Source organism: Haliaeetus leucocephalus, unplaced genomic scaffold (assembly GCF_000737465.1).
Source record: "Haliaeetus leucocephalus isolate CR32 unplaced genomic scaffold, Haliaeetus_leucocephalus-4.0 Scaffold992, whole genome shotgun sequence".
Lineage (NCBI taxonomy): Eukaryota > Metazoa > Chordata > Aves > Accipitriformes > Accipitridae > Haliaeetus > Haliaeetus leucocephalus.
The window spans coordinates 2354687-2367191 of record NW_010973428.1 but is presented as its reverse complement, the minus strand read 5'-3'; the positions used below and the strand labels follow the sequence as shown (position 1 = coordinate 2367191).

The following is a 12505-nucleotide window of genomic DNA, read 5'->3' as shown; positions in this document are numbered from 1 at the left end:
TAGCTATTGGCAAATGTTATGCACTGCAATAACCACATGAGAAGATTTGATTAAATCAAAGCCAGGACCTCCACAACAATATGCCTTCTTGTCAGATCTCCCACTCCCTTTTCTGAGGGGTCGATTTCCAGAAGCCTAAACCTGGTCAGCAAAAGTTTTCACTTTCTTTTGGAAAGAAGGCATTACATAGTGCTGCCAAGGTTAAAAAGGATGAGCGAGATTCTGAGTCATCTCCATGCCAGCGCCGCTTCCTCACCCCCTCACATTGTGATGAGAGTGCCGCGGGGGTGGCAGCGTGTTTCAGATATTTGATGGTGATGGAGAACACCTTTGTCAGAACTGAGAACCGTGGTGTATTGAAGTCCCACCTCACACCTTTTCTGGGGAGGTGATGCCATCCACTTCTCATGCTCACTTTCTCTCTTCAGGTGCTCCCATTGCAAAACTTTGTGATAGGTCCCCTAAGCCACTTGTGAGTATTAGGTGTGTCCTCTCAGCCACTTTTGTGTAGTAGCTGTTTGGCTTGGAAAATGTGGAATTGTCTGAGAACCTCTGCATTAAAAACCTGACTGGAAGAAGTGAACTATGCTTCCCCGCTGCCTGCTTTCTGTGTGGGCAGTGCTGGGTTTCGGGGTAACATGTCACCCACTGAAGAGAAGGGCAATCTTTCCCTGGACTTCCATCATACATGAGTAAGGTCCCTAGAGAATAAAATAGTACTCCAGAGTTTACTGGCCCCTTTCCTTTCCTGAGACATCAATATTTTTTCCAATGTTAATCTTCTGTAAAACTTGGGCTGGAAAGTTGCACCTGGTGCATTCTGTGCCTCCGGGAGACTTGGGAATGGTCGCTGTGACGCTAATAGGAAGAGTGATAAATCTTTCATGGGGTGGTAGGTAGACTAGAATGGAAAAACTCTGATGGGCAGATAGGAGCCTCATCAAAATTAAAAACCTCAAAAAAATCAAATTAGTTTCACTTAATTTTAAAGTTTTGTAAATTATCTGCAAAAGATATTCTGGTATGCCAAACCAGCCTGCTTCAATGATTTTTTTTTTCTTTCAATGTTTTTTTTATTTTTGCCTTATATACCATAAAAATGAAAAGCTGAATTCAAACAACCTGTTTGAAGCACTCAAAAATGTAAAATATGCAGGAATTCTCCCTTGTGAAGAATTTTTGACAGTCCCTGGTTTTATTGTCCTTCAAAATGAAACAAAATTTTAAAATCTCAAAATTTTTCATAAGGCAAAATTTCCGCTCTCCAGGCAGCTGTAGCAGTGAGTTTGCCAGAGACTATGAATGTCAGTATGTTAATAAGACATTTGCTGTAAGTAACAGTTTGAGGACTGATAGAATATTGAAGGACTGCAGAATATATTAGTACTCTGGTCTTGTAAGCAGACAACTAACAGAAGAAATGATGTTTCCATCGGTTACCATCAGTAATCGATATACTTGGTTTTCCACGACTGCTGTATTTGTTATTCATCTGTGCTGTGTGCGTATTATAACGCCAGCTGAAGACAGTTACTGTTTTTTATGAGAACTCCGATGTTGTTATTGATATGCTATTTTGTTTTGCTGTTTCAGAGGAGGAAGAGGTGGAGGTGGCACAAGACATAACCGTTCGAGTTATGTCCTCTCAGTCTGTGCTCGTTGCTTGGACAGACCCACTGTACGAAAAACAGAAGGTTGCAGCAAATAGGTAGTTAGCCCTGTCTTTTCTGAATGCATACTGAAGGTGAACTTCCGTCAACGCACTACTGATTGCTTTTGCATTTATTTAATTACAGTTGGTATGAGAATAATTTAGCTTAGGGCATAGGATTTTGCATATCCTTACCTGTGACAGTGGCTGGTAGGGGATGCTTCCGAGAAGCTGTTAGAAACCTGACATGGGTGGATGTGGGGTGATGTACCTTCCTTGCCTCCCTGTGCCCTGGTCTCTAGTATTTAGAGGTCTAAGTGCTGGACTACAGGGGTTTAGATCCCTTCTGAAATGTTGTCAGCACCAGCTGGGGATATTTTACTATTCAAATACTGGTATATCACCATGGTCAGCAAATCCCAATGTGTTCATGGGGAAAGAACGGGTGGGGGACAGGGCATAGCCCACAGAGGCGAGTTGTTGAGCTGGATTGTCAGAACAGACTACAGCTTCGAGACAACCATATGGCGGGTGAAGGAAGCATTTCTGCAATGGTAAAGATGCCTGTCAGTGCCCCCTGTACCTGCTGACCCCCCAGAATCCCCGTGCAGCTGAGGCTGAGCAGGTCGGGGGCTCCTGTGAGCGGGAGAGCTTGGCTCGCAGCAGCATGCCACAGCAGTTGGAGACCAAAATAAACAGAGAAACGGGCTGGAAACTGCCAAAGGTCTGAAAGCACTGGCTTGTGTTGCTCAGCCTGGGTACACCAAAGGGCTGTGCAACCTGGTGCTGAAACACCCCGAGGGGAACAGCAGGAGAAGTGGTAGTTTTAAATGTTCCCAGTTTCCTTGTGGAAGCGGTTATCTGGGCAGACACGTGGGAACCGAGCTGCTGGCACTGCTTTGGAGCGAGGGGCTCCCAGCTGTGTGGCCATGCTCATGGCCATGGGGCAATGAGATGGTGGTGTGAAGCCCCCCGGGACGCCTGGCTTGGTTCGGAAAGCCCTGCAGCTTCCCCCCCAGGGCAGGAGGTGTTTTGAGTAAGAGGCTGGAAAGAGCGGTTCATCCCTTGGGGTGAAACAATCAGGCTGTGTTACAGGAATGCACAAATGTTTGCTCAGATGCTGGCTCTTGGTGGTGGTGGTGCTTTGTTGTTTGCATTTTCCCAGGTTCCCCAGTAAGCCGCAGCAGGCTAGCTGAGGGGAAAGCAGACCCATCCCTCTCTGGTTCTGCTAATGTTAGGTTTCAGCATGCGAATTTTTGTTTTCGTGTGTTTCTGATCCCAGGCAATACAGTGTTCGCTATCGGGAAAAGGGGGAATCAGCAAGGTGGGATTACAAGCAGGTGTCCAACCGACGGGTGCTGGTGGAGAATCTGCTGCCGGACACCATGTATGAGTTTGCCGTCCAAATCTTGGAGGGAGAAAAGGAAGGCAAATGGAGCGTGTCTGTTTACCAACGGACCCCGGAGGCGGGTATGTATACAAAGGTCCTTGGGATAACACAAGTCTTGGGGTTTGAGCTGTGAAATTGGCCTGACTTGGGGGAACGCCAGAATAAGTGGTTGGAGACATGGGAAAAGCCTCGGTGCTGCTGCCTGCATCCCTGCAGCAGTGCCCTGGAGAGCACACCAGGGCTGCTCTTGCGGTGCGACGAGAACAGGGAGATGGTTTGGGTATTTCTGGGGGACGGGTCGGCACCTTGGACCCCTGCAGCTGTGTGTGCCCCTTCCTTTGGGAGGAGCAGCCCGGCTGCTGTCCCCCTCTGTGGGCAGCAAATTTAAATCCTGCTTCCAGCATGGAGAAGCTGTGGGGCCCCTTTGGTACAGGGAAGTGGTCTGTGCCAACCGAATTACCACGTCATTCCAGCTAAGCCACAGTAGCAGTCTTGTACTGACAGCCTGTTCCTAAAAGTATGGAATAGAATTTCACCACAAGAGTCTGATAGAGAGATGTAATACAGGCACACGTGGCCCTGAGCCATGTGTGCTCTTCACATTTATCTTTGAAATGGCCATGTAGGAATTTCTGCTATGAGAAGAAGGAGCAAAAGATGTATGCTGTGTAGGTCAACTTTTCTTACTTGCCTCTTCTGCATATGGCTGTTTCACAGCTCCTGCCAGCGCACCTGAAAATTTGGATGTTTGGCCACTAAAGGGGAAACCAACCTCTGTAGCAGCATCCTGGGATGCTCTCCCAGAGAGTGAAGGAAAAGTCAAAGGTAAGTCATCACTGTTGGTTTTTAACACCATCAAGGAGCTGGTCTTCTCAAAGCCAGACTGCCACTCCGCAGCAAGCTGGAACCACTGACTGTGTCAGGATTTTTTCACTTGTTAATGGCTTATACCCGAGCAGGATTTTCTTGTTTCCAGCCCAGCGTCTCGGCACTGCTGCTGGGAAGCCATTGTCAGCGTGTGCCTGGGATGTCACAGCGCTTCCCAGCGTGTCGTGTGTGCATGCTTACCTCTTCTTCCATTAATAAACAGGTCGAAATGGAGCTCAAGAAGGAAGTTTCCCAAAGGATTTCTAACAGTTAGGTGAAGAAGGAAAAGTTGGGTAGTTGCCAAGAAAGTGAGTGGGTTTATGTTGTGGTTTATTTCTAGTTTATCGCGGAAGGAAAGCCTCAGCTTAAGAAGCAAGCGCAAATAGTGATTTCAACAGATATCACACATAAGCCCTGTGTACTATAGTGTTATTGTACATGGTCATAAAGCTAATTTGTCAGTGGCTATTTATTTGCATAGGATTTTAAAAAAAAAAAAAAAGCTTTCTGGGATTTCTTTTTTCCTTTTTCCCTCTGAAAATGAACAGGCTGATTTTTTTGGCCACTCCTATTCTCCAGTGGTTGACAAGATTGAGTTACACAAGTTTCTGGAGGTGCCTTATCAGCACTGTAGCATCTCAGGATTTAAAAAACCTTTGGCCTGGAGGGAACTGTACCGTGTCTGCGTACAAGACCTACTTTATGTGTTCTTCAGGGCAGTGGTGGAATTCCTTCCTCTTTGAAGTCAGTAGGAGTCTTGCCAGTTCCTTCAATGGAGCTGCAATTGTGTCCAAGAAATATTATTTCTTAAAGTAGGGTCATGCAGGGACATTATCTGAAATTTCAAATCTGCTCCTAATTTTGAGCAGTCTATAGCCCTTTGTCCATTTTTGTTTGCTGATCTTTAGATGATTCATCCAAGGCAATCACTTTAAAGATACCTGATATTCAAGGGCTGAATGCTTATACATGTCTAATATATAATTGTTTTTCTTGAGTATGAAGTATTACAGAAGAGGTCTTATTTTTAAACTAAATAAATGACAAAAATTATATTTATACTGGCTAAATGAAGTTACTGAATTAGCAGTTCGTGGTCGTTTTGATAGCACACGCTAACCTGGAATTTTTGTCTTTTAGTCCTTTTGTTTTTCTACCCTGTCCTTTTATATAATTATACCACATATTAAAGTAATGAGAGAAAATGTCCTCCAGTAACCATCTGAGAGTTACCAGAAGTAACACCAGTGCCTCTGCAATTAAAGCAACTCCTTTGTATCTTAAAACAAACAAAAAAAATCCAAAGCTTACCATGCCTTCTAATACATTGATTTTTTTTTCAACTGAGCATTAAATGCATTTGCATATAAAGTATTGATGATTTTTTTTCTTTATTTTGATGACCCATGCATGGTTTATTTCTTAACACAATGAATATGGGCTCATTCTCAGAAAAAAATTAAGTTTCCCATTTTTAAAGATGTTGTTATGTTCTAGAGGCTTCCCATCATGGCACTGTGACTCCTCAAGTATTATTGTGTTTCTTTGTGTAGAGAGAGAAAACTGGCAGCCCTTGGAATTTATTTTCAAAACCCTGTTTTGGTCCAATACCCACGCCTCTTTCAGAGGATTGAAAAGAAAAGGAAGCCTGCACAAGGCTGAGATCTTACCTGCAGTCCTTGGGAGTGTAGTGGGAAGCCTCCTTTTCATGCCTACAATTACTGCTATAGGGGTGAAATTTCTCTCAATACAGAAAGCTAATACAGAGCACAGGTACCACAGTAATCCTAAACTGAAAGATGAAAGCAGGGTGAGTTTCTGAAGTGGCAACAAGACCTTGCTTTGCTCTCTCTGGCCCTGGCTGTAGTTAAGCGCACTGTGTCAGATTTTGATTTTGTTGGACAGGCGTGCTATTGCTACCATTTGGCAATACGCAGTGCTGTTATTTCCTGGTAGAAGTATCTTTTCTGAATAAGAACTTCAATCACCCAAGCATGAATTTTACCTACTGGCCTGTAGATTACAGCTAAAACTCCTCCTAAGCAAAGACTCAGCTGGAAACACTTATATTTGACTGCAGTAATATTGTTTCAAAGATTAAAGTGAGTGCTTTGGTGTTTTCATGGGGATGCCCCTCAGGCTGCAGCACTGCTGAGGAATGAGTATATGGCTTTTGGAGCTGGTAGAGTTTCACCACAGTGGACTAGCAGAGCTGCTTTTGCGTGACTAGAGTCTTAAAGTGCAGTGCAATTATAGCTGTGTCAAGGCTCTGTTGGAAATGTAGGATAAGAAAGTAATTAATAGTAATGAATAATGTCACCTGATTTTAATGATGATGTCTTGAACAATAATTATGTGAATATACCATTTCATTCTTCTTCCAAATAATTTCTGTGAAAAAGGAAAATTTTTAAAGATTCTTATTTGCTGTGGACATAGCTACAGCCAGCAATGCAATTGTGTGTTGTCCACCATTGTGAGCAAGTTATCTTTTGGAAGAATATTCTCTGGATCATGTGTTGTTGATTGCAAATATCTTGGTAGCAAGTCAGTAAGCTCAAAATTCTCGTTCTCTTGGGAAGTCTAAAATCTGCTCATGGTTCATCAGCTGTAACAACACAGGTATTCTGATCATAGTGATCCCCACTACCTAGCATTTGCACAGTCTTTCAGACTAGATTTCCAGAAATAGTAGGACAGTGTGTATTTTCCTGGCAATGTTCGTACATGTTTTCTGCCTCCAGTGCATTTTCTCTTTGTAGGCTTCCTCTGTTATTTCTGATCTAGGGCAGTTGATTTTTTTCAGAGGATTCATTTTTTTCCCTTTATTAGTTGGTGTCCAGAAACAAAAAAAGGTCTCCTGGTGCAGCACACCAAACCATGCAGTAGTTGGTGCTGTAACTTTCTCACGGACCCCACACCTTCTCTGGAAGTGCGCACGGCTGTCGTCTGGCTCCTCTTGGTGACACTTCACTCTGATGGGCATTGTTGCTTATGTATTTTTACAAAGGTATAGCTAACATATTCTGTCTCAGTCATTAGGTCATTGATGTGATTTGGTTTTGTCTGTTAAGATGGACAAATGTTCAACTTACCTGCATATATATGTATATCTCTCTCTCTCATGTCTTTATACTCCAGCTGTTGACTCGGCGTGCATTGCTAGTGTATTAATTTTAGTAATGCACGTTCTAATTCATCCTACCCATACAGTCTGTCCGCTGGAAACAGGACTGTTTTCAGTTTCCTCCTTCCAACCGTCTGCCAAATCATTTCAGAATACATTCTTTCATACGCCCCGGCTCTCAAGCCATTTGGAGCAAAGTCCATCACCTACTCTGGAGCTACAACATCAGCCATAATAGATGGTCTGCAGGCCGGGGAGCGCTATATTTTCAAAATTCGTGCAGCAAACAGGAAGGGACCAGGTCCTCAGTCTAAAGCCTTCAGTGTCGCCATCCCAGCAGGTGAGCACCAAGCTATGCACCGATTGCATAGTCAGCCCATTCTTGCCTTGGTCCCAGTTACGTTAATTCTTACTTGACTTAGCTTCCTCTGTGCTCCATCTAACCCATGGGATTTTACTTCCTTAATACTGTTTCTGTAAGCTCTTTTCATCACTATATTGTCCAAAGAGATGCTTGTAGGTAAGCGTTGGTCACTCTGCAGCATGTAAAAGGTCATTTTATGGACATTTTAACATCTTAAATAAATGCATACCATACTCTATTTCCTGCATGAAAACACTATGTGCTTTTGTTATCCAAAGGCCAAAGAATGCAATGCTTTGGGTCTTTCTTTGGTTGCGCTATTCCGGACAACTCCCACTCTTGAAAGTCACTTAGAGTGGCTTACTCAGATACTACACCCTGCGTTTGCTTCTTGCCAAAAAGATGCTGTTGTGGGGACAGAAGATCTGCTGAGTTAACTAAAAATGGGGGCCACAGCCTCAGATGGCAGCACCATGCCATCAACATGACTAAGCTCTGCTGAGAATTTGGTACCACTGATAGGATGTTGCAGTCCCTGCTTTTAGATATTTGATTTTAATTGCTCTAAGTTTTACCCAATAATTCCATACAGGTACCTTCCTACAAACCAAAACTTACTCAGCTGGACTGCACAGGCTGGTTAATACAACAGTAATTATTGTCTCATATTCTCATATAAGTTGTTTTGTTCTTGCTACCTTGCTGGTTTCTTCTCTTGGTCATTTTTCTGTGCTTCTTCTATTGTTGTGAATAAACACTTTTTTTTTCCCCCCAGCTGCGCATGAGGATTCAGCTGGTCAGCAACAAACAAATATTGAAGATAATTCAGAGGCTAAAAAACCTGGAAATGCTGGCTCATCTCCTTCTCAAACTTCTTCTGTTTCTTCAAAAGTCCAGCCATCGCTTTCCTCTAAGCAGTCGTCTGTTCGTTCACCTAATGTTAGTGATAAAAAGAATCTTCTTTCCGAATATAAGAATAAAATCTTGACTCGAGGGGTCCTAAGTAAATCTCAGTTACCGTCTAGAAAGACAGGAGAGCTGAAGCCTGATCTCCAATCCACTGAGGTGACAGATGATCAAGATTCTTCCCAAGAAGCTCCAACGACACCACCAAAAGCCCAGGATCAGAGGAGGAATGTTAGACCCTTACCCCTTAGTCGGCCAGTCCACCCTGTCCTTGCTTCAGGGAGGACCTCTGTTCGAACCCATACATCAGATGTGTTACGGCAGACGAGCACAGAGAAACGTGAGCCACCAGCACTGTTACCATCATCAGTACAACACTCTTCTGCCTTGTCTGTTCCTAAATACACAGATAATGAAACAAAGCAACTGAGGCAAAGCAACACTAATGTGCCTTCTAAAACCTCTTCCCATCTGCTGCCTGCCAAAAATAATGATCTTGCGGGTAATGTGGAAGGAAAGCCAGATCCCATGCTGGTGAAAGTGTCTTCTAAAACTTCAGAGCCTAGTCGCCTGGCTTCACCATCAAATCAGCAGTCTGCTATCTCTCATGAGGTTGTCCCAAGCCATCCCAGTAGGTCTGGCTCTCTAGATCATTCACATCAACCCTCTTCCAAATCAGCAGATTCCCATGCTCATGGTAGCCATAATGAGTTTGACAGTGAAGAAGCAAAGGACAGAGCAGGACGGCCCAGTTCTAGATCACAGCAGACAAGGCTTCCCTCAGGCTCTAGTTCTCGCACATGGAAGGATTCAAAATTAGCTGCGGTGGCAGTCTCATCGAGGTCTGCTGTTTCTGGTCACACGTCACCTCACTCTCGCCCTTCCACCAGTACCAAATCTGACAGAAAGGATGTTGATAAGAATTATAGGGAGGACTCACAAGATACAAACCCCTTATTTCCTTCTCTACCATCTTCCAGGCAGTCTTCTTCAGCGGTCTATTCCAAGAGAAGAAATTCTCAGGTCAATTCTGATTCTCACCTCAGAGAGACACACAGTGAAAAGTCACCCCGCTCTGACTCAGAAGAACAGCAAAGTCGAGTAACTGCCCCAGAAAAGCATTCTCTTTTCCAGTCTTCTCTTTCCAAACGTAAGCCTGAAGAGCAGGACAGCCAAGAGGTAAAAGAAGTGCTTGCTCGATCAAAACCAAGTGTATCTTTGCCTAAAAAGATGTTCCCCTCTCATCTTCCATTGGAGAAGACCTCCCACTCAGAGCCTCCACAGAGGGCACAAACCAGTCCGTCCTTACTGCATTCAAGGGGCCGGCGCCTCCCGTCTCCCATCTCATCCCAGAGTAACGAAGAATTGCAGGAAGATGATGATGAGGATGTAACAGAGGGCAGTGACGGAGCAAGTAGCCGCTCTGTGTTTCCTAAAGAGGTGTCCTCTTCTAGGGGATTACCTGCATCTTTCTCTCAGGGAGGCTCAAATCCATCTCTATCAAAGCAACAGAAGCCAGGTTCTCAGGTACCTTCCAACAAACCAAAACTTACTCAGCCAGACTCCAGTTCTACCAGTGATACAGGAAAAGACAGCCAGTATAATCCAAGGTTGTCATCCACTTTGAGACAAGCTCGTCCTTCATTACCTACTCGCTCAAAGGTCGCTACAAGAACAGTGTCCCAAACAGAGAAAAAGTATGGCTTGTTGCCCTCAAAAATGTCCAAAGCTGAACATCCTCAAAAAGTTCCTTCCTCCTCTTCATCTAAATCTCATCAGTCGGTTTCTAATGAAGAGGACGATTATTACAGTGAATATGATCAGAAAGAAGTGGAACAGAAACCCACATCTTTGGCAGCAAAATGGTCCCCTTCTGTTTCTAGAGGTAACAAAAATGCATACGATGACACTACTAGCAATAAAAGGAAATCCATGGACACTCTTCTACCTCACAAAGTAAGCTCTGAAGAGGAAGAGAAGGAAAAAACTCCAATATTAAAAATATCTTCTCCCGAATCACCAGGAAGCTCTGCCATAGCATCACGGATTACTCAGTTCTCTAACAAGCATACTCCATCTAAACCGAGCTTTGTCTGGCCACATTCTTCTGCATCTACCACCACACACACTGTTTCTCCAACAGTTTCTTCTTCTACTTTGTCCCCTCGCCAACGGCTATTGAACTCCAGGCTACGGAGCCCTTCCCAACGGCAATTTGTTAGACCTCCTTATAGACAAGGTATCTTGTCTTTGTTGTAGTAATGCCACTGAATTGTGTTTTTCCTAAGATCAGCAGTTAGATGAAAAGTCTTCCATCAGAATGCAGGTTCAGTTATTTAGTATAATGTATTACTTTTAATTTTGGTGGTTCTCAGGGAGCCCGGTTCTTGAGGACATTGCCTAATCAATGTAATGTGGTGCCCCAGGCCTTTGCTCCTGTGGTCTGGTCCGCACAGGATCCCATGAGGAGATGACAGTTAGGTACTAAATTGGAAGAAGGGCTATGTTCTTTATTGAGCAATGACTTCACTGAATGCTCACTGAAAGCACATTTGTACTCAGAATATGACAGCCTCTCAGGTATATTGCTCTTCATCATATGGATAACTAAAAGGCTTTTGTAGGTTATATAGTGCTACCTTGCCCACACCTAGGCAAAAAGATGTTTCCTCATGCTGTCCTGGCATTCTATGTTTTCTTTAACTAATTTTTAAGCCACTTTCCTCTTTTTTTCTAAGTGGCAGCTCAGGGTTGCACATTCCTCTTGAGTACTGCTCACATCACAGTCAGGCCCTCTAATACCTTTATGGTTCAGATTTACCCCAAATGTGAGAGGCTTGCTTTCTGGCAGAATATCTGCTGACCCTGGGTAGTGGAACAGAGGGTCCACTACACGTCAAGATGTGTCACCTATCGATTCCCCATGTTACCTATGGAGAATCCCAGACAGTCTTGGTGACTTTGCTAGGTAGAAATATTTTTTCTCCCTCCAATGCATGGACATCCAAAATAGTACTGAGTCACCTGAGTGTTTTAGTAAATACCTTCCATGCTATAGGTAGTTAATAATGTTTTGTTCAATGCAGCCTCAGTGTTATACAGTGGGGACCATGCAGCTGGGCTGTTGTATTTGCTATGCTTTAGTCAGACTCAGTGTTGTGTAGAGGTCCACCAGCTTGCAGAGCTTTAAGATGGGAGTGACCTTAAATAATACCATGGAGGATGAGATGCATAGCATGAAAGAATAATAGATTTCTCTATGGAGATTGTATACCAGCTTACTGCTAGCCATGCAATTGGGAAGTTAACAGCCAAGGAATGTTCAGTTATGTATATATGGATTTTTTTTTTCTTCAGTGAATATATGTATGTATTTTCATATATATTTTTCTGGAGGCAAGTGTCTGAGCTGGGATGTGAAATTTGCTGTCCTCTCTGAGCTGGACAGCCCACAGCTCAGTGCCACCACTTTTCCACTTCTGAGCTGAGTGTGCCTCTGTATAGCACTGTTTTTTCAGCTAGAGAAGGAAAGTCCTTCCTTTTACAGGTTAAAAAAAAAAAAAAAGGTAATTCTCATCCTCTCTCCTTTCAGTTCATCACTACAGCTTTGTATAAGGGTAGGATCGAACAAGTGGTTGTGTTTAACAAGGGTTTCTTCCCTAACCCCACTCCTCAAGTGTTTACGAAGATCACAAACATTTTAATGGCTGTATTGCCATCTAGAAATGTTGCCCTGCTTTCTTAAAAAAACAAAGAAGAAATAAAGAGACCTAATAAACCTCGTAGAAACAAACCATGAGTGTTTAACCTCTTCAGAAGAAACCATTTCAGTTGCTTGTGTCAGCTGCGGGGATCTGACAGTGTCACAACAGTTGCTCCAAGCAGAAATGAAATGCTTGGTTTGCCAAGTGTGGTGAGGGCTGTCTCTGCTCTCGTTTATGTCCAGAAAGTGCATTTCTTTGCATTTGAAAATGTGGTTTGTAGGTTGAACAGCTTTCTTCAGAATAGCGTGTTTTCTTCTCTGTTTCAGGTTACAATGGCAGACCTAATCTTACAACGAAAAATGGAAATGGAAAAATAATACCTGGTAATAATGGAAAACCAAGTGGACAGAGAGTAATCAATGGCCCTCAAGGAACAAAGTGGGTAGGGTGACCTTCTCTCCAAATTCAAGATGTTTTGGCCTTTTATTGTACTTAC

At 43.5% G+C, this 12505-nt stretch overlaps 1 protein-coding gene across 1 annotated transcript in view; it reads left to right on the top strand.

Moving 5' to 3' along the window:
- Positions 1-12505, top strand: part of FNDC1 (fibronectin type III domain containing 1) — a 74773-nt gene that overhangs the window by 30518 nt on the left and 31750 nt on the right. The window contains exons 6-11 of the mRNA XM_010584527.1: positions 1594-1708; positions 2934-3121; positions 3759-3866; positions 7187-7375; positions 8175-10544; positions 12336-12451. Coding sequence (XP_010582829.1) covers positions 1594-1708; positions 2934-3121; positions 3759-3866; positions 7187-7375; positions 8175-10544; positions 12336-12451 — 3086 coding nt within the window. The remainder of the gene's footprint in view (positions 1-1593; positions 1709-2933; positions 3122-3758; positions 3867-7186; positions 7376-8174; positions 10545-12335; positions 12452-12505) is intronic.